Consider the following 18,466-nt stretch of genomic DNA (forward strand, 5'->3'; position numbering starts at 1 on the left):
CAAACCTCACATCTTAAGGTGAACTATAGAAAGTGCTCCTTTTGAGATCAAGGATAGCTACACGACACTTTTATGCTGCACTGGAGGTTCTAGCCAGTAAAGTAAGGTAAAACAGTAATAATAATAATAATAATAATAATAGGACTGGAAAGGCAGAAACATCACCATTAGTATCCATGGAGGGTATCATTGTTCCCATAGTTACAAAGCCAAGAAACAGCTACAGACATGTTAGAATAAATGAGTTCTGCCAGGTTGTTGGGTGTAAGTAAATATACATAAATCAACTGTATTTCTCTATACTACTACATCCAACATAAACCATAAAATTTAAGGGAAAAAAAATCTACCATTATAAGAGCATCAAATTTTTAGCAATCTAACAAAAGATGTGCACGTCTCTCATGCAGAAAACATTAAGAGAAATTAAAGAATACCCGAATACACAAATATGTACCCAGTTCAGAAACTAAGAGTTCACTGCTGCACATATGTCAATTCTCATGTAGATCTAGAAACTCAATACAATTCCAGTCAAAATCTCAACTTTCCTTTGAAGGCTGAGGAAGGCAAAATTCCTCCCCCGAAACTTTTTTTCTTTTTTGAGATGGAGTTTTGCTCTTGTTGCCCAAGCTGGAGTGCAATGACGTGATCTCGGCTCACTGCGACCTCTGCCTCCCGGGTTCAAGTGATTCTCCAGCCTCCTCTCTCTTTTTTTTTTTTTTATTGTGATAAAATATAACATAAAATGACACCACAGTCACCATTTTAAAGTGTACAGTTCCATGGTATAAATACATTTCTAATGTTGTATAACCGTGACTACCACCTATCTCCAGAATGTTTTCATCTTCCCAAACTGAAACTTCATCCCCATGAAACACAAACTCCCCATCCTCCCTCTTCCAGCTTCTGGCAGTTTCTAGTTCTGTCTCCACGGTTTTGACTACTCTAGGTACAGGGAGGTAGAATTTAACAAGACAATTTTAATGTTAATACAAAAATGTAAAACACCAAGAATGCCAAAACATTCTAGAGCAGGGGTCAGAAAACTACAACCACAGGCCAGCTGTCTCTTTGTAGAAATACAAAGTTTTGCTGAAACACAGACATGCCCCTCTCATCACATGGTCTGTGGCTGCTTTCCCATTACAACAGCAGAGTTAGGTAGGTACAGTGGAAACCACAGCGCCTGCAAACCTCAACTATTCTCCAGCTGGCCCCTTGTGGAAAAATCTACCAACCCCTACTCTGAATTGTAGAACTTTCTGCAATGATGAAATGTTCTTTATATGTTTTTGCCATTACAGTAGCCATTAGTCACATGTGCCTACTGAGCACCTGAAATGTGGCTACTAGGATTGCAAAACTAAATTTTAAATGTTACTTTTATTTTTAAAATTTATATATTTATTTGAGACAAGGTCTCACTGCTCCTTTCCCAGGCTGGTCTCGAACTCCTGGGCTCAAGTGATCCTCCTGCCTCAGCCTCCTCAAGCAGCTGGGGTTACAGGCATGCACCACCTTGCCTTGCAATTTCATTTAATTTAAATGTAAGCAGAGGCCGGGCGTGGTGGCTCACACCTGTAATCTGAGCACTTTGGGATTTTTTTTGTGTGACAGTCTCACTCTGTCGCCAGGCTGGAGTGCAGTAGCGTGATCTCGGCTCACTGCAACCTCCACCTCCCGGGTTCAAGCGATTCTCCTGCCTCAGCCTCCTAAGTAGCTGGGACTACAGCTGCGTGCCACCATGCCCAGCTAATTTTTTTGTATTTTTAGTAGAGATGGGTTTTCACCATGTTGACCCAGATGGTCTTGAACTCCTGAGCTCATGATCTGCCTGCAGATCCAATTGTGAAAGGCAAACTTTAATGTTTCCGAAAGATAATAAAGGTACATACCTACTTTCATTACCTAGAGATAGAAGATTTCTTAAACAGAACACAAAAAGTACTAACTATGAAAGAAAAGGCTGGCCGGGCGCGGCGGCTCAAGCCTGTAATCCCAGCACTTTGGGAGGCCGAGACGGGCGGATCACGAGGTCAGGAGATCGAGTCCATCCTGGCTAACACGGTGAAACCCCGTCTCTACTAAAAAATACGAAAAAACTAGCCAGGCGATGTGGCGGGCGCCTGTAGTCCCAGCTACGTGGGAGGCTGAGGCAGGAGAATGGCGTGAACCCAGGAGGTGGAGCTTGCAGTAAGCTGAGATCCGGCCACTGCACTCCAGCCTGGGCGGCAGAGCGAGACTCCGTCTCAAAAAAAAAAAAAAAAAAAAAAAAAAAAAGGCTGATAAATCTCACTTTCACAATTAAGAACCTCTGACCAACAGGCTGGGCACAGTTGCTCACACCTGTAATCCCAGCGCTTTGGGAAGCTGAGGCAGGAAGATCACGTAAGGCCAGATGTTCCAGATCAGCCTGAGCAACATAGCGAGATAATGTCTCTACAAAAAAATAAAAAACTAGCTGGGCATGGTGGCCTGGCCTGTGCCTATAGTCCCAGCAACTCAGGAGGCTGAGGCAGGAGGATTGCTTCAGCCAGGGAGGTTGGGGCTGCAGTGAGCTATGACTGCACCACTGCACTCCAGCCTGGGCAACAGAGCAAGACTCTGTTTCTAAAAACGAAAACAAAAAAGAACTTCTGTTCACCCAGACATAAGAGGGCAAAAAGGCAAAGTGAGTATCTAAAACTCATAAAACCAACAAAGACTGGTCTCCAGAATTTATAAAAACATTTACAAATCAATAACAAAGAGTATTTAATAATAAATGAATGAACGAAAGATTTAACTCGGTACTCCACGAAAGAAAGTATCTGAACAGTTAAAACATTTTACAAGAGTTCTACCAGAATAGTTAAAAGAAAAAAGACTGACACTATCAGGCTTGGCAAAGATGTGGAACAACTGTAACACTCATCTACTGATGATAAAGTACAACCACTTGGTAAAACTGCTTGGCAGAATCTATGAAAGCTGGGCATATGGACAGACTATGAGCCAACAATGCCACTCCTAGCTATGTAACCAAATGAAGAGTACATATGTGCTCTGAGAGACACACACAGGAATATTCAGAACCACCTTTTCTGTAATAGCTATAAACTGAAAGCAGCACATGTTCAACAGGAGAATGACTAAACAAATGCAGCATACTCATACAATAGAATCCTATATAGAGCAACTAAAATAACAGCTAGAGGCAACAACACGGATGGATCTTATAAGCCTGATGTGGAACAAGAGAAGCCCATTTAGAGACTAAGTGAATGGATTTATGTGGTATGCAAAACCAAAACACAGGCAAAACCAAATTATAGTGTTTTGGGAGGTAATGCTTACATAGTAAAGCTCTGAAGGAAAACAAAGAAAAGGAGACTAAAGAGAATGACAACTTATGCAATGCAGAATCCTGCATTGGATCCTAGATCCAATCAACATGTAGGGAGTGGACAGCTGGCAAAATTTGAGTACCAACTATATATGAGATAACTATATATGTTAAATTTCCTGAACCTGCGAACTGTATTATGACGTGTAAGAGAGCACCTTTGTTCTTGGAGGACACATGTTGAAATATTTAGGAGTAAGGGGCGTTGTCTTTAACTTATTCTCAGATAGTTCAGCAATAATTGTAGCAAACATATGAGTGAGGGGTAAGCGGGTGCTTACTGTACTCGCAATTGGAAATTTGAATTTTTTCAAAATAATAAATTTAAAATAACAAAAAATGTCAAAAAAAAAAAAAAAAAAAGGCAAAGGGAAAACTCTCACATAAGCCCATATAATGGTGCCTTAGGGGAGGAAGGAAAACCAGGGTATACAAGAGGGCTTCTAAGAAATGGCAATATTCTGTTTCTTGACCTGAGTAGAGGCTACAGGGATATACGTTTTAGTTTCGCGCCCTTTGTGTGTGTTGTTTTTCCCAATTTAAAAAATTGTTTACATGCTGAGTTACTCTTCCTAGCATGCACACTAATATTAAATGAGTAAGTATCATGTGCGGTTATCTACTTAATGTCTGAATTCCTCCTCTTAAATGAAAAGCTTCATGTGGGCAGAGACAATGTTTCTCTTACCACTGACTGGAACAAACTAGGCAGTCATATTTATTGAATGAATGAATAAGTAAATTCCATAAATCTCAGGACTTACTCTAAGGACTCTTATCTAAATATATAATCTGATGTGGGTTAAAGATTTGTGAATAAAGACGTTCTGAGTAAAATTTTGGCAACAAGATTAGTAATAGGCATATGGTCTTCTAATACAAGGAAATATTGTAATGTCTTTATAAGGCACGTGTTCAAAGAACATTTAAACACAGAAGGCAGAGGAAAAGCTTACGATTTTAACTTTAAATTTTTTTCCAAGTTTTAAAATTTGGTAAAATATAACATAAAATTTACCATCTTCAGTGTTTTAAAGTGCACAGTTCATAGGTATTAAGTACATTCACATTGTTGTGTAATCATCACCACCATCCACCTCCAGAAGTATTTTCACTGTGCAAAACTGAAACTCTATACCCATTAAACAATAACTCCCCATGATCCCCACCTCAGTCAGGGCAACCCCTATTCTCGTTTCCATCTCTATGAATTTGATATCTCTAGATATTTCATATAAGTGGAATCACATAGTATTTGTCTATTTGTGGCTTATTACACTTAGCACCATGTCCTCAAGGTTCATTTACATTGTAGCATGTGTCAAAAATTCCTTTTTACGGTGGCTCAAGCCTGTAATCCCAGCACTTTGGGAGGCCGAGACGGGCGGATCACGAGGTCAGGAGATCGAGACCATCCTGGCCAACACGGTGAAACCCCGTCTCTACTAAAAAATACAAAAAAACTAGCCGGGCGAGGTGGCGGGCACCTGTAGTCCCAGCTACTTGGGAGGCTGAGGCAGGAGAATGGCGTAAACCCGGGAGGTGGAGCTTGCAGTGAGCCGAGATCTGGCCATTGCACTCCAGCCTGGGCGACAGAGTGAGACTCCGTCTCAAAAAACAAACCAACAAAAAAACCTCCTTTTTAAAGGTTGAATAATATTGCTTTGTATAGACAGACATTTTGTTTATCTATTCATTCATTAACAGACACATTGTTTCCACCTATTGGCTATTATCAATAATGCTGTCATGAGCATGGATACAAAGGTATCTCTTTGAAACCTTGTTTTCAATTATTTGGGGTATATACCCAGGAGTGAAATTGCTGGATCATCCAGTAATTACATTTTTAATTTTTTGAGGAACCACGAAACTGTTTTCTACAGTGGCTTTACCATTTCACATTCCCACCAATAGTGCACAAAGGTTCCACTTTTTCCATATCTTCACCAGCACTTATTTTCTTTCTTCTTTTTTTTTAAATATGTGCTAATGAATTTTAAATCAGAAAAAAATCAAGACACAAAACTGTTATAATCTCAATTTCATTTTAAAATAAATCAGATTTACATATGCAAAGAAAAAAGTTTGGAACTAAACCAAAATAACTAAGTGAGGCCATATCTGGGTTGAGAGAGTGATTTTTTAACTTTTTAATTTTTTTTAAAGATTCTGTTGCTCAGGCTGGAGTGCAGTGGCATGACCATAGCTCACTGCAGCCACAGGCTCAAGCAATCCTCCTACCTCAGCCACCCAAAGAGCTAAGATTACAGGTGCATCCCACCACACTCAGCTAATATCTTTTATTCTCCTTTACACTTTCCATATTTTTCCCAATTACCTACCAAGAGAATGTATTCTTTAGATAAAAAAAAATTATTTAAAAATTCACTTGTGGCTGGGCGCGGTGGCTCAAGCCTGTAATCGCAGCACTTTGGGAGGCCGAGACGGGCGGATCATGAGGTCAGGAGATCGAGACCATCCTGGCTAACCCAGTGAAATCCTGTCTCTACTAAAAAATCCAAAAAACTAGCCGGGCGAGGTGGCGGGCGCCTGTAGTCCCAGCTACTCGGGAGGCTGAGGCAGGAGAATGGCATAAACCCGGGAGGCGGAGCTTGCAGTGAGCTGAGATCCGGCCACTGCACTCCAGCCTGGGCGACAGAGCGAGACTCCGTCTCAAAAAAAAAAAAAAAAAAATTCACTTGTCTGTGAGTACAAAAAAAAAATCAGTAAGATTAAATTTGTTTCAGTTATTCTGATTACAAAAGCATTTGTTATTGGCATTAAAAAATTAACTGAAAACAGAATCTCAAAGAAAAATTTGGATACAGGTACTAAAACAAAGCAGTTATGCCTAAAGTTGTTTGTCACAAATTTTTCTTTAAATTCAAGTTATTATCTAGATAACGTAATGGGAAAAAAATCTTATTTCATCAGCTATATGGCTTCTTTACAGCAAGTATTTTTTGAGATGGAGTCTGGCTCTGTAGCCCAGGATGGAGTGCAGTGGCGCCATCTCGGCTCACTGCAAGCTCCGCCTCCCGGGTTCACGCCATTCTCCTGCCTCAGCCTCCCGAGTACCTGGGACTACAGGTGCCAGCCACCACGCCTGGCTAATTTTTTTTGTATTTTTAGTAGAGACGGGATTTCACCGTGTTAGCCAGGATGGTCTCGATCTCCTGACCCCGTGATCCGCCCGTCTCGGCCTCCCAAAGTGCTGGGATTACGAGCCTACCATGCCCGGCCTACAGCAAGTATTTTTAACCAACATTGCTTAATTATAGTTTTTTCTTCTTTTTTCATAAAAGAATCCTTTTTCAGCAAGGCACAGTGGCTCACACCTGTAATCCCAGCACTCTGGGAGGCTGAGGTAGGAGGATAACTTGAACTTAGGAGTCTGAAAACAGCCTGGGCAATATGGGGAGACTGTCTTTTTTTTTTTTTCTATTATTTATTTTCTATTCTATTTATTTATTTTCTATTATTTGTTTTTTAAAAAGCTTTTTTCCCAAATGCAAACTTACTCAAAACCCAAAATCAGAAAAGTAAACCTTCTCTGGCTAAAGCAGAGGCTAGAATCTAGCTCAGGCTACCTCAAACCCTTAGGAATCAGTGCCATATAACTTGAGGACTGCAGAAAACAGTGTAAAAGCCAAAACAACTACCTTGCTGCTTCATCAAGTATATATAAGCTGCTTTTTATTCCAATATTCAGATTAACAACAGATTCTGGGGACATCTTCTCTATCCCCTATTAAGAACCAACACACACACACTTACACACACATACACAGCACCCTAGCTCGCTCTCTCTCTCTCACACACACACATACACACACACACCCCACTGCACCCTATCAGTATGTACAGGCCCAGTTACCAGTTCTCTTTACCTGGAGCAGTGGATCTCACTGGTGGGGTCTTCCTCTTGGCTAAGAAGTTTCTCAATTGTGCCTGTTTCATGGGGGACAGTTTAGCTGCAAGAAACCCATAAACCCATAAATGATTAAAACTCAGTTTTTAAGATATCAGTAGCTAGAAGAGAACAAAGGGAGTTAAAACACTGGGAAGGATGCAATTACCTGGTACTTTGGGCAAGGATTTGGTGTGCGATTCTATGGTGGTTTTTAACAAAGCATTGCGCAGGCTTTCAAGGTCACTGTCAAAACTGAAACAGGACAGTGTTACATACAGACCAACTAGGAGCAGAAAGATCTGAGGCTGTCGGGTGTACACTATCCTCCTAAATATAAATGCAAGACATAAGAATATCCCCTATATATAAACATGCCATCTGACCAACTGATAGAATTAATCTAAAAGAAGTGAGATCACAACCATATTATATACCATCTCCACCCCAAACACAACATGATGGTGCCTCAGTAGAAAAAGTAGGCCAGGCGCGGTGGCTCAAGCCTGTAATCCCAGCACTTTGGGAGGCCGAGACGGGCGGATCACGAGGTCAGGAGATCAAGACCATCCTGGCTAACACAGTGAAACCCCGTCTCTACTAAAAAATACAAAAAACTAGCCGGGCGAGGTGGCGGGCGCCTGTAGTCCCAGCTACTCGGGAGGCTGAGGCAGGAGAATGGCGAGAACCCAGGAGACAGAGCTTGCAGTGAGCCGAGATGGTGCCACTGCACTCCAGCCCGGGCAACACAGCGAGACTCAGTCTCAAAACAACAACAACAACAACAAAACCATTTTGGTAAACTCAAGGTAAACTGTCCATCTGCCAGGGTCTGAAAGTCCCCACATTCAAGCAGAATGACAAATCCGGGCTTCAGAAACAAGTCAGTCAACTTAATCCTATCAGCTGACTTTCAATCAACCATGACACTATTACTATGGTGTATCACTTGCTGTGATACATTCAACACCCATTTCATCAGTGTAATACTTTACAGACTTAATTTAACTCCCAAACAATCCCATGAACCAGGTTTGTCATCCCCATTTTTTAAGCAAAGAAACAAAGGATCAGAGAGGGTGGGACCCTGACCAGGATCACAAAGGTGAGAGACAACAGAGTCACCTGCACACCCACATCTGAACCACTCTAAGACTACCCCACATTACTCCCTAAATGTTTGTTCATGCATTCATTCACCCATATTTATTGAGTACAAGTCCTCTCTACACCTGTGAATGCTGCTCTGGGAAGGAACAGCCGAGGGCAGGCTCCATGGGGAAGTCTGGTTGTAAAGGCGGAGCTGCTGAAGACTGTCCACCAGGTGATTCAGCCTCTTCCTCTGTTGGTTGATGATTTCCCGGTTATTGGCTAGGGTGTTAAACAGTGTCTCTCGCTCTGGCACAAGCAGGTGCCTGTTGACAACAATGAGAAAATAATTTATGAATGGTTCAAGTAAAGGAATCTCCCAGTAAAAAACAAACAAATAAGACTACAATGGTAACAGTAAAAACGATAAAATGGAGAACCAGCACTGGACAAGAACCATCAAGAAATTACTAGAAAATAAAAAGGAGATGAAAGCCTAACGAAAATAACATGGTATGTGGAGAAAACAGCTAGAAACAGGCAGGCCAGGCCTGTAGCAAAGGATAGCATAAATTAGGTTGACACCTGAGAGAGGCCCTAGGAAGAAAAGGGCAGGAGTGAGGTGCGAGTCAGGAACAGGGTCAGCTTTCTACTTAGAATTTATCTGTTTTTCTGAATGTAAATTATATCCAATTAAAAACAAAAACAAAAAACAGGTTCACTGGAAGTCTATGGGAGTCAGTTAATTCTTCAGACTATCGTCAAAAAATAGTGGGAGAGCATAAGGTTTAGTATCAGGGAGGTAACCTGCCCAAAGAACTAAAACAAAACAGGGACAACAGTAGCTGCCTCTGGGAAGTAGGTCTGACTGCAGAGGGGGACAGGTCTATTTGCTTCTGCTTTTCAGTAGAACTCTTTAAGTTGCTCTGAAATTTTTTTCTGACTGCTTTAATTTGCAGAGGGAATAGGAAAAACCATACAAAGAAAAACAAAAGGAATAATCCCACATCAGTTACAAACCAAATTTTCTTTGCTATGGTATGTCAATATAGTCACGTGCCACATAATGATGTTTTGGTCAATGATGGACAGCATATACAACGATGATCCAGTAAGATTACAGTAGAGCTGAATTCCTATTGCCTAGTGATTTGTGTTACAATTGTCTATAGTACAATTGTACAAAACCATGCTATACAGCAGGGGTGTCTAATCTTTTGCTTCCCTGGGCCACACTGGAGGAAGAATTGTCTTGGGCCACACATAAAATATACTAATGCTAGCTGATAAGCTTAAAAAAAAATAAAATAAAAATCTCATAATGTTTTAAGAAAGTTTATGAATTTGTGTTGAGCTACATTCAAAGCTGTCCTGGGCCACATGAAGCCTGCAGGCCAAGGGTTGGTACAAGCTTGCTGTATGGTACTGTAGTCTAGGAGCAACAGGCTATACACCATAAGAGCCTAGGTATGTAATAAGCTATGTCATCTAGGTAATAAGTACACACAGTGTAAGTACATTCTATGATGATCATACAATGACAAAATGGCCTAACAATGAACTTCTCAGAACACGTTAAGCAACAAGTGACTCTATGTATATTTTGCCTCTTAACACAAATCACGGAATGAAAAATGGTTGCTAAACAGAAACCTCTGGATTTATTTCCTCTTTTCCCATGATCTCTTTGAGTTCAGGGCTGACTGAACGACTGCCTCTGGTAACAAGGTAGTTCAACACACAATTTTTAAAAGGCATTTCAGGCCAGGCACGGTGGTTCATGCCTGTAATCACAGCACCTTCGGAGGACAAGGTGGGCAGATCACGAGGTCAGGAGTTGGAGACCGGCCTAACCAACATGGTGAAACCCCATCTCTATTAAAATACAAAATTAGCCGGGTGTGGTGGTACACGCCTATAATCCCAGCTACTCAAGGAGGCTGAGGCAGGAGAATTGCTTGAACCCCGGAGGCAGGGGTTGCAATGAGCTGAGATCAGGCCACTGCACTCCAGTGTGGGCGACAGAGCAAGACTTGGTCTCAAAAAATAAAATATAAAATAAAATAAAAAAGGCATTTCAATAGGGTACATACAAGGTAACATTCAGGGATGGCCCTAAAACAGAGAAGTGCTATCAAAATAGAAAATTTAAGAATTTGAACTCTGCAGAAAGAGAACTCAGAAAAGCATAAGTAGTAAATCCACAGAATTGGTATAAAGGGAAAAAAAAGCCTGGCTTCTCTTTAAGCATCATGCACTTTCTTACAAGGCTAACTTGTTAATTACCAAAGAGAAATAAAACCATTGAACAGAGCAGAATGTACCCACTGCCAGGTTACACCATTGTTTCCCTTGTGGGAAAGCAAACCATATGGCTGAACATGAATCAGAACCAGGCGTGTGCGCTGGCTCTCTGATGGGACCCCACTGCCCATGGAGACAAGTGCTCCAGTCCATGGGCCACAGGAATCCTTCACGTAGACAGTGGGGTAGGAGAGCTTCTCACTTCTATCTCCCTATACCTACAAATGCTGCAAGCTGAGGGTTCTCCAGTTGGGATTTTTAGCCTTTCTCCACATAACACAATGTAATTTATTGAATTCTGCTTACTAAATTATAAGTGTATTATAGTCCTGTCCCTGATATCACACCCAGGTTGTCCCACTGAAAAGTACATCAAATAGACCATTTCTTGGTTTGTTTTCATACAGGGCTAGCTAATCTATTAATCAAGTGTAGGTGTTTCAGAAATCTAACATTTCAGGGCTGATTTGTTTTTCAAATTTCTAATGGGCCCTTCACGCTCTCATTCTATTCCTTGTGGAAAATATGTGGCTTAAAACCAAATATCTAAGGATAAAAAACTACGCTAAAAGGTTTTCCCATTACTTTGCTATCATTCCTCTCATCCTTTTAATTATCCACACTAATTACAAATGTTTTCTCAAAAGAAAATTTGAAATATGCAGAAGAGTATTAAGGAAAATTCTCCTTAATCCTGTTTTGCAGATATAACTATGAATATTTTGATACATCTATATACTTTTGTACCTCCACATTGTTATTAGCCAATATGCTTTTGTCTTTTACTTATTAAATTTTATATCACATTTAATAATTATAGCAAAAGTTATATATTCTATACATTTTGTAGAACATAGAATACATATTCAATATATTAAATAATTTATTGGAGAACACACTAGTCAATGGTTGCAGGGTATTCTGTAGTTAAGAAAAAAAGTGACCATATTTATTAAGCTACTCCTGTACCTTTAGATAATTAGGTTGAATACAATTTTTCACTATCATAAATTATATTGCAATATAAACTGTTTTATGTAAATTATTGTATCGTTTCTGTAGAAAAACATTTCAAGTAGAATGACTGTTAAAAGAATGAACATTTTGTAGAGATTTTCTTTTCCTTTCTTTTTTTTTTTTTTTTTTGAGACACAGCTTTGCTCTTGTTGCCCAGGCTGGAGTGCAGTGGTACACAATCTCAGCTCACTGCAACCTCTGCCTCCTGGGTTCAAGCAATTCTCCTGCCTCAGGCTCCCGAGTAGCTGGGATTACAGGCATGTGCCACCATGCATGGTTAATTTTGTATTTTTAGTAGAGACAGGGTTTCTCCATGTTGGTCAGGCTGGTCTCCAACTCCTAACCTCAGGTGATCCACCTGCCTCAGCCTCCCAAAGTGCTGGGATTACAGGCATGAGCCACTGTACCTGGCTGGGGATTTTCATAGGTTCCTAAATCACCTTTTTAAAACGGCAATAGCAATATCTATTCCAACACATTGCAGATGAGAGATCTCACTCACCTTTGTTTTTTCTTTTGTTCCAGATGCCGATCCCACTCCAAGTCTAGAACATCATTCACATCTTGGACAGCAAATTTCACATACTGATGAAGGCGCCGAATTTCCTATAAGAAAAAAATTAAAAGGCAAACGACTTGTTTTCTGATAGTTTGGGGAAAATGTATCAAAACAGTCAAAAGAATTCTAAAATACTTCTATATTAAGAACCATAATGAACAAGGAAATCAGAATAGGTTTTAATACGATTATTAAAATTATATAATTAAAATGAGGCCAGGTGCAGTGGCTCAGGCCTACAATCCCAACACTCTGGGAGGCCAAGGCAGGAGGACTGCTTGAAGCCAGGAGTTAAAGATCAGCCTGGGCAGCAAAGCGAGAATCTGTCTCTAATAATGCATAAAAATAAAAAAAATTACATAAAAAAACTTTATAATTAAAAACAAAATCGGCTGGGCGTGGTGGCTCTCCACTTTGGGAGGCCGAGGCGGGAGGATCACTTGATGTCAGGAGTTCGAGACCAGCCTGGCCAACATGGTGAAACCCCGTCTCTACTAAAAAGACAAAAGTTAGCCAGGCAGGGTGGCAGGTGCCTATAATCCCAGCTACTCAGGAGGCTGAGGCAGGAGAATCGCTTGAACCCAGGAGGCAGAGGTGGCAGAGATCTGGTACAATGAAAAGGGAAACAGAATGGGTGTGTCTGCCTAGGCCCCCGGGGAACAAATGTTCTTAATTCTCATTTCTCAGTTCCATGGTCTGGGAATTTTCCATTCCATTCTGGTACTCAGACAGAGCATCCATTTAGATTTTGCTCCCCCACCCATAAAATTAACTGTAATGGAGACAAACAGTGCTGAAAATAATTCTAAGCCTATCTATTCACAGCATAGAACCTGTAAGTCATCTTCCCAGTTGAGAAATACTCATTTGTTCACAAAAGCAAAGAACAGTATTGGCACTAAAAACTGAACAACCTGCTATTATTTAAAATTTTAGCTATTTAACTTATTATAGGCCTGCAATAATTTTATTTAAATTTTGGGCGACTGTTAACCTTCATGGCTATGCAACTTGATTCTCAAAAATTAAAAACAGGCCACGTGGCTGGGTGCTGTGGCTCACACCTGTAATCCCAGCACTTTGGGAAGCTGAAGTGGGCGGATCACCTGAGGTCAGGAGTTCCAGACCAGCCTGGCCAACATGGTGAAACCCCGCTTTGACTAAAAATACAAAAATTAGCTGGGCATGGTGATGCACGCCTATAATCCCAAGTACTTAGGAGGCTGAGGCACAAGAACCACTTGAACACAGGAGGCAGAGGCTGCAGTGAGCTGAGATCGCGCCACTGCACTCCAGCCTGGGTAACAGAGCAAGACTCTGTCTCTCAACAAAAAAACAGGCCGGGCATGGTGGCTTATGCGTGTAATCTCAGCACTTTGGGAGGCCAGAATGGGTGGATCACTCGAGGTCAGGAGCTTGAGACCAGCCTGGCCAACATGTTGAAACCCTGTCTCTACTAAAAATACAGAAATTAGAGCTGGGTGCAGTGGCTCATGCCTGTAATCCCAGTACTTTGGGAGGCCAAGGCAGGTGGAGCACTTGAGGCCAGGAGTTCGAAACTAGCCTGGTCAACACGGTGAAACCCCATCTCTACTAAAAATACAAAAAATACACCACACCCGGGTGTGGTGGTGCACACCTGTAATCCCAGCTACTCCAGAGGCTGAGACAGGAGAATCACTTGAACCTGGAAGGTGGAGGTTGCAGTGAGCTGAGATCACGCCACTGCACTCCAACCTGGGCGACAGAGTGAGACCTTGTCTCCAAAACAAAACAGAAAAAACAAAAATTAGCTGGGCGTGGTGGTGCACGCCTGTAATCCCAGCTACTCAGGAGGCTGAGGCAGGAGAACCGCATGAACCCAGGAGGCAGAGGTTGCAGTGAGCTGAGATCGCACCACTGCACTCCAGCCTGGGCAACAGAGTGAGACTGTTTCAAAAAAACAGAAGGCCAGACATAGTGGCTCACACTTGTAATCTCAGCACTTTGGAAGGCCAAACCAGGAGAAGTGCTAGGGCCCAGGAGTTCAAGACCTGCCTGGGCAACAGAGCAAGGCCCCATCTCTACAAAAATTTTAAAAATTAGCCAGGCAAGTCCGGGTGCGGTGGCTTACGCCTATAATCCCAGCACTTTGGGAGGCCGAGGTGGGCGGATCACGAGGTCAGGAGATTGAGACCATTCTGGCCAATACAGTGAAACCCCGTCTCTACTAAAAACACAAAAAAATTAGCCGGACATGGTGGTGGGTGCCTGTAGTCCCAGCTGCTCGGGAGGCTGAGGCAGGAGAATGGCGTGAACCCGGGAAGCAGAGCTTGCAGTGAGCCAAGATCGTGCCACCGTGCCACTGCACTCCGGCCTGGGCCACAGAGAGAGACTTCGACTCAAAAAAAATAAATAAATAAAATAAAATAAAATAAAATAAAATAAAAAATTAGCCAGGCATGGTGGTGTGTGCCTGTAGTCCTGGCTACTTGGGAAGTTGAAGCAGGAGGATCACTTGAGCCCGAGTTTGAGACTGCAGTGAGCTAGGATCAAGCCACCACACCACACACCCTGGCCCAAGCAACAGAGAAAGACCCTGTCTAAAATAAAAAACAAAAATAAAAACAAAACAGAGCTAGACATGGTGAGGTACACCTAGAGTCCCAGCTACTCAGGAGGTTGAATTAGGAGGATCCTGGGTCCAGGAATTCAAGGCTTTTGTATACCATAATCACGCCTGTGAATAGTCACTGCACTCCTGGGCTACACAGTAAAACTCTGTCTCTTAAAAAAAACAAATAAATAAAACTGAAGCAATCAATTAAGTATGTCTACAAATGGAGATAATGTGCTATATACTAGGAAAAGCAGTTTACATCTATAGAGAGATCTTATTATGTTTAAATGTATTTTCAAAATTATTTGTGTAGCCAGAGAAATCAGACAAGAGAAAAAATAAAGGGTATCCAAATTGGTAAAGAGAAAGTCAAACTGTTGCTGTTTGACAATGTTATGATCGTGTACTAAAAAACCCTAAAGACTCATCCAAAAAGGTCCTAGATCTGACAAATGAATTCGGTAAACTTTCAGGATACAAAATCAATGTACACAAATCAGTAGCACTGCTATACAATAAGAGCAACCAAGCTGAGACTCAAATAAACAACAACCCCTTTTACAGCAGCTGCAAAAAATAAAAACCAAAAACCAAAAACAAACACAAAACCCCAAACTTAGGAATATACCTAACCAAGGAGGCAAAAGACCTCTACAAGGAACACTACAAAACACTGCTGAAAGAAATCACAGACGACACAAACAAATGGAAACAACACAAACAAATAGAAATACATCCTATGCTCATGGATGGGTAGAATCAATATTGTGAAAATGACCATACTACCAAAAACAATTTACAAATTCAAGGCAATTCTCATCAAAATACCATCATCATTCTTCACAGAACTAGAAAAAAAAATCCTAAAATTCATATAAAACTAAAAAGAGCCCACACAGTCAAAGCAAGAATAAGCAAAAAGAACAAAATCTGGAGTTATCACACTGTCTGACTTCAAACTATACTACAAGGCTATAGTCACCAAAACACCATGGTACTGGTACAAAAATACGCAGACAGACCAACGGAAAAGAATAGAGAACCCAGAAATAAAGCCGAATTCTTAGAGGCAACTGATCTTCAACAAAGCAAACAAAAAACATACAGTGGGGGAAGGACACCCTATTCAACAAATAGTGCTGGGATAATTGGCAAGCCACATGTAAAAGAATGAAACTGGATCCTCATCTCTCACCTTATACAAAAATCAACTCAAGATGGATCAAAGACTTAAATCTAAGACTTGAAACCATAAAATTCTAGAAGATAACATCAGAAAAACTCTTATAGAGGTTGACTTAGGCAAGGAGTTCATGAACAAGAATCCAAAAGCGAATGCAACAAAAAGGTAAATAGATGGGACTTAATTAAGCTTCTGCACAGCAAAAGAAATAATCAGCAGAGTAAACAGACAACTCACAGATAGGGAGAAAATTTTCACAAACTATGCATCTGACAATGGACTAATATCCAGAATCTATAAGGAACTCAAATGTATCAGCAAGAACAAAACAAACAATTCCATCAAAAAGTGGGCTATGGACATGAACAATTCTTAAAAGATACACAAATGGCTGACAAACATACGAAAAAACGCTCAACATCACTATCAGGGAAAAGCAAATCAAAACCACAATGCAATACCATCTTACTTCTGCAAGAATGGCCATCATTAAAAAATAAAAAAATAACAGATGTTGGCGTGCATGTGGTAAAAAGGGAATACTTTTACACTGCTGGTGGGAATGTAAACTAGTACAACCACTACAGAAAACAGTATGGAGATTCCTTAAACAACTAAAAGTATCTACCATTTGATCCAGCAGTCCTACTACTGTGTACCTACCAAGAGAAAAAGAAGTCATTACATGAAAAAGACACTTGCACATGCATGTTTACAGCAGCACAATTCGCAATTGCAAAAATATGGAACCAATCCAAATGCCCATCAATCAACGAGTGGATAAAGAAAATGTGACACACATATATAGACTACTACTCAGTCATAAAAAGGAATGAAATAATGGCATTTGCAGCAACCTGGGAGGAGCTGGAGACCATTATTCTAAGTGAAGTAACTCAGGAATTGAAAACCAAACACCATTTGTTCTCATTCATAAGCAGGAGCTAAACTATGAGGATGCAAAGGGATAAGAATGATACAATGGAATGGGTGCAGTGGCTCACACCTATAATCCTAGCATTCCGGGAGACCAAGACGGGCAGATCACTTGAAGTCAGGAGTTCAAGACCAGCCTGACCAAAACAGTGAAAGAGGATGCAGTGAGCCAAGATCACATCACTGCACTCCAGCCTAGGTGACAGAATGAGACTGTCTCTAAATAAATAAATAAACAAACAGAATGATATAATGGACTCTGGAGACTTGGGGGGAAGGGGGGGCAGTAAGGGCTAAAAGACTACACACTGGGTACAGTGTACACTGCTTGGGTGACGGGAGATCAAAATCTCAGAAATCACCACTAAAGAACTTATCCAAGTAACCAAACACCACTTGTTCTCCAAAAATTATTGAAATTTTTAAAAATTTAAAAAAAAACCTAATTGTGGATAAGGGTCTATGTCCCATCTGAAAAAGAGAAAATGTAATTTAAAAAGAGCCAAGCTGATTCAAGAGAAGTAGAAATAACCTTAGTAGCAAATGTAACTTTCAACTCAATACCTGATGACTACAGAAGGCTCTTTCCTTTGATCTCTTCAGATATAACCACACCTCTGTGTTAGCTGCTGCTGTTTCTTTGGAATGCCTTCCCAATTGTGTCCACCAAGCAAAAACAATTATTCTTTTAAAGCCTAACACAAATACTTCTTTTCTCTGGCTCAGCTGCTCCCTCACCTGTGGTCCCATAGCAACATATCCCACACTACATTTACATGTTCATCTTTCTGTCACTTACCCGACTGCAAGAATTGTAAACCTGCATGAACTGTAAACCAGACTCTTGAGTACAAGCAGAGGCTCTTGAGTCAGACTGCCCAGGTTCAAGGTTTCAAGGTTTATTAGTGGTAAAACCTGGGCAGTTTCAGTTATCTTGGTTTCATCATCTGTGCATTGCCCACAGTAAACACTCAATACATGCTAACTAGTATTACCTACTTAGCACCATGAAAAAAGAAAATTATTCCCTTCTGAATAAGCATCCCCCTAAAGCTGTATGCTTTCCTCTTAGTTTGTTAATAGAGAAATAGGTGGAAAGGCACGTAGGAAGAACATGTAGCTAGGACGCAGAGTGGATGCCTGTAATTTGATGAGCAGTAGACAGGCAGCACTCTCTCGCTGAGAGGTAATAGGTAGAAGGAGGATGCATCAGGAATACCAGAGGGCTGCAGACCACAGTAAGGGCTCTGCAATCTTCGTTGAAGAAGGAACCTTTTTTTTTTTTTAATTTTCAGTAAGTTGACCAGGTGTGGGACAGAAACACTGAGGAACAATAAAGCTTGCGGCCTCAAATTATCTGAGGCAAGAATGATTCATCACACCCGCAAACCCCACAGATGTCATGAGGAAGACCAGAAATGCCAGTGAACCCTTCCCGCTGGAATTTCAGACAAATGTGAGATACCAGAAGAGAA

General features: G+C 41.0%; 1 protein-coding gene across 1 annotated transcript in view; it reads right to left on the reverse strand.

Moving 5' to 3' along the window:
• The window catches only part of NUP214 (nucleoporin 214), a 112,203-nt gene that overhangs the window by 62,900 nt on the left and 30,837 nt on the right, over positions 1–18,466 (reverse strand). The window contains exons 18-21 of the mRNA XM_017849892.1: positions 12,217–12,320; positions 8,537–8,719; positions 7,474–7,559; positions 7,285–7,368 (exon numbers count right to left, since the gene is read on the reverse strand). Of these exons, the coding sequence (XP_017705381.1) occupies positions 7,285–7,368; positions 7,474–7,559; positions 8,537–8,719; positions 12,217–12,320 (457 nt within the window). The remainder of the gene's footprint in view (positions 1–7,284; positions 7,369–7,473; positions 7,560–8,536; positions 8,720–12,216; positions 12,321–18,466) is intronic.

The sequence above is a fragment of the Rhinopithecus bieti genome, unplaced genomic scaffold (assembly GCF_001698545.2).
Source record: "Rhinopithecus bieti isolate Rb0 unplaced genomic scaffold, ASM169854v2 scaffold_31823, whole genome shotgun sequence".
Classification (NCBI taxonomy): Eukaryota; Metazoa; Chordata; class Mammalia; order Primates; family Cercopithecidae; genus Rhinopithecus; species Rhinopithecus bieti.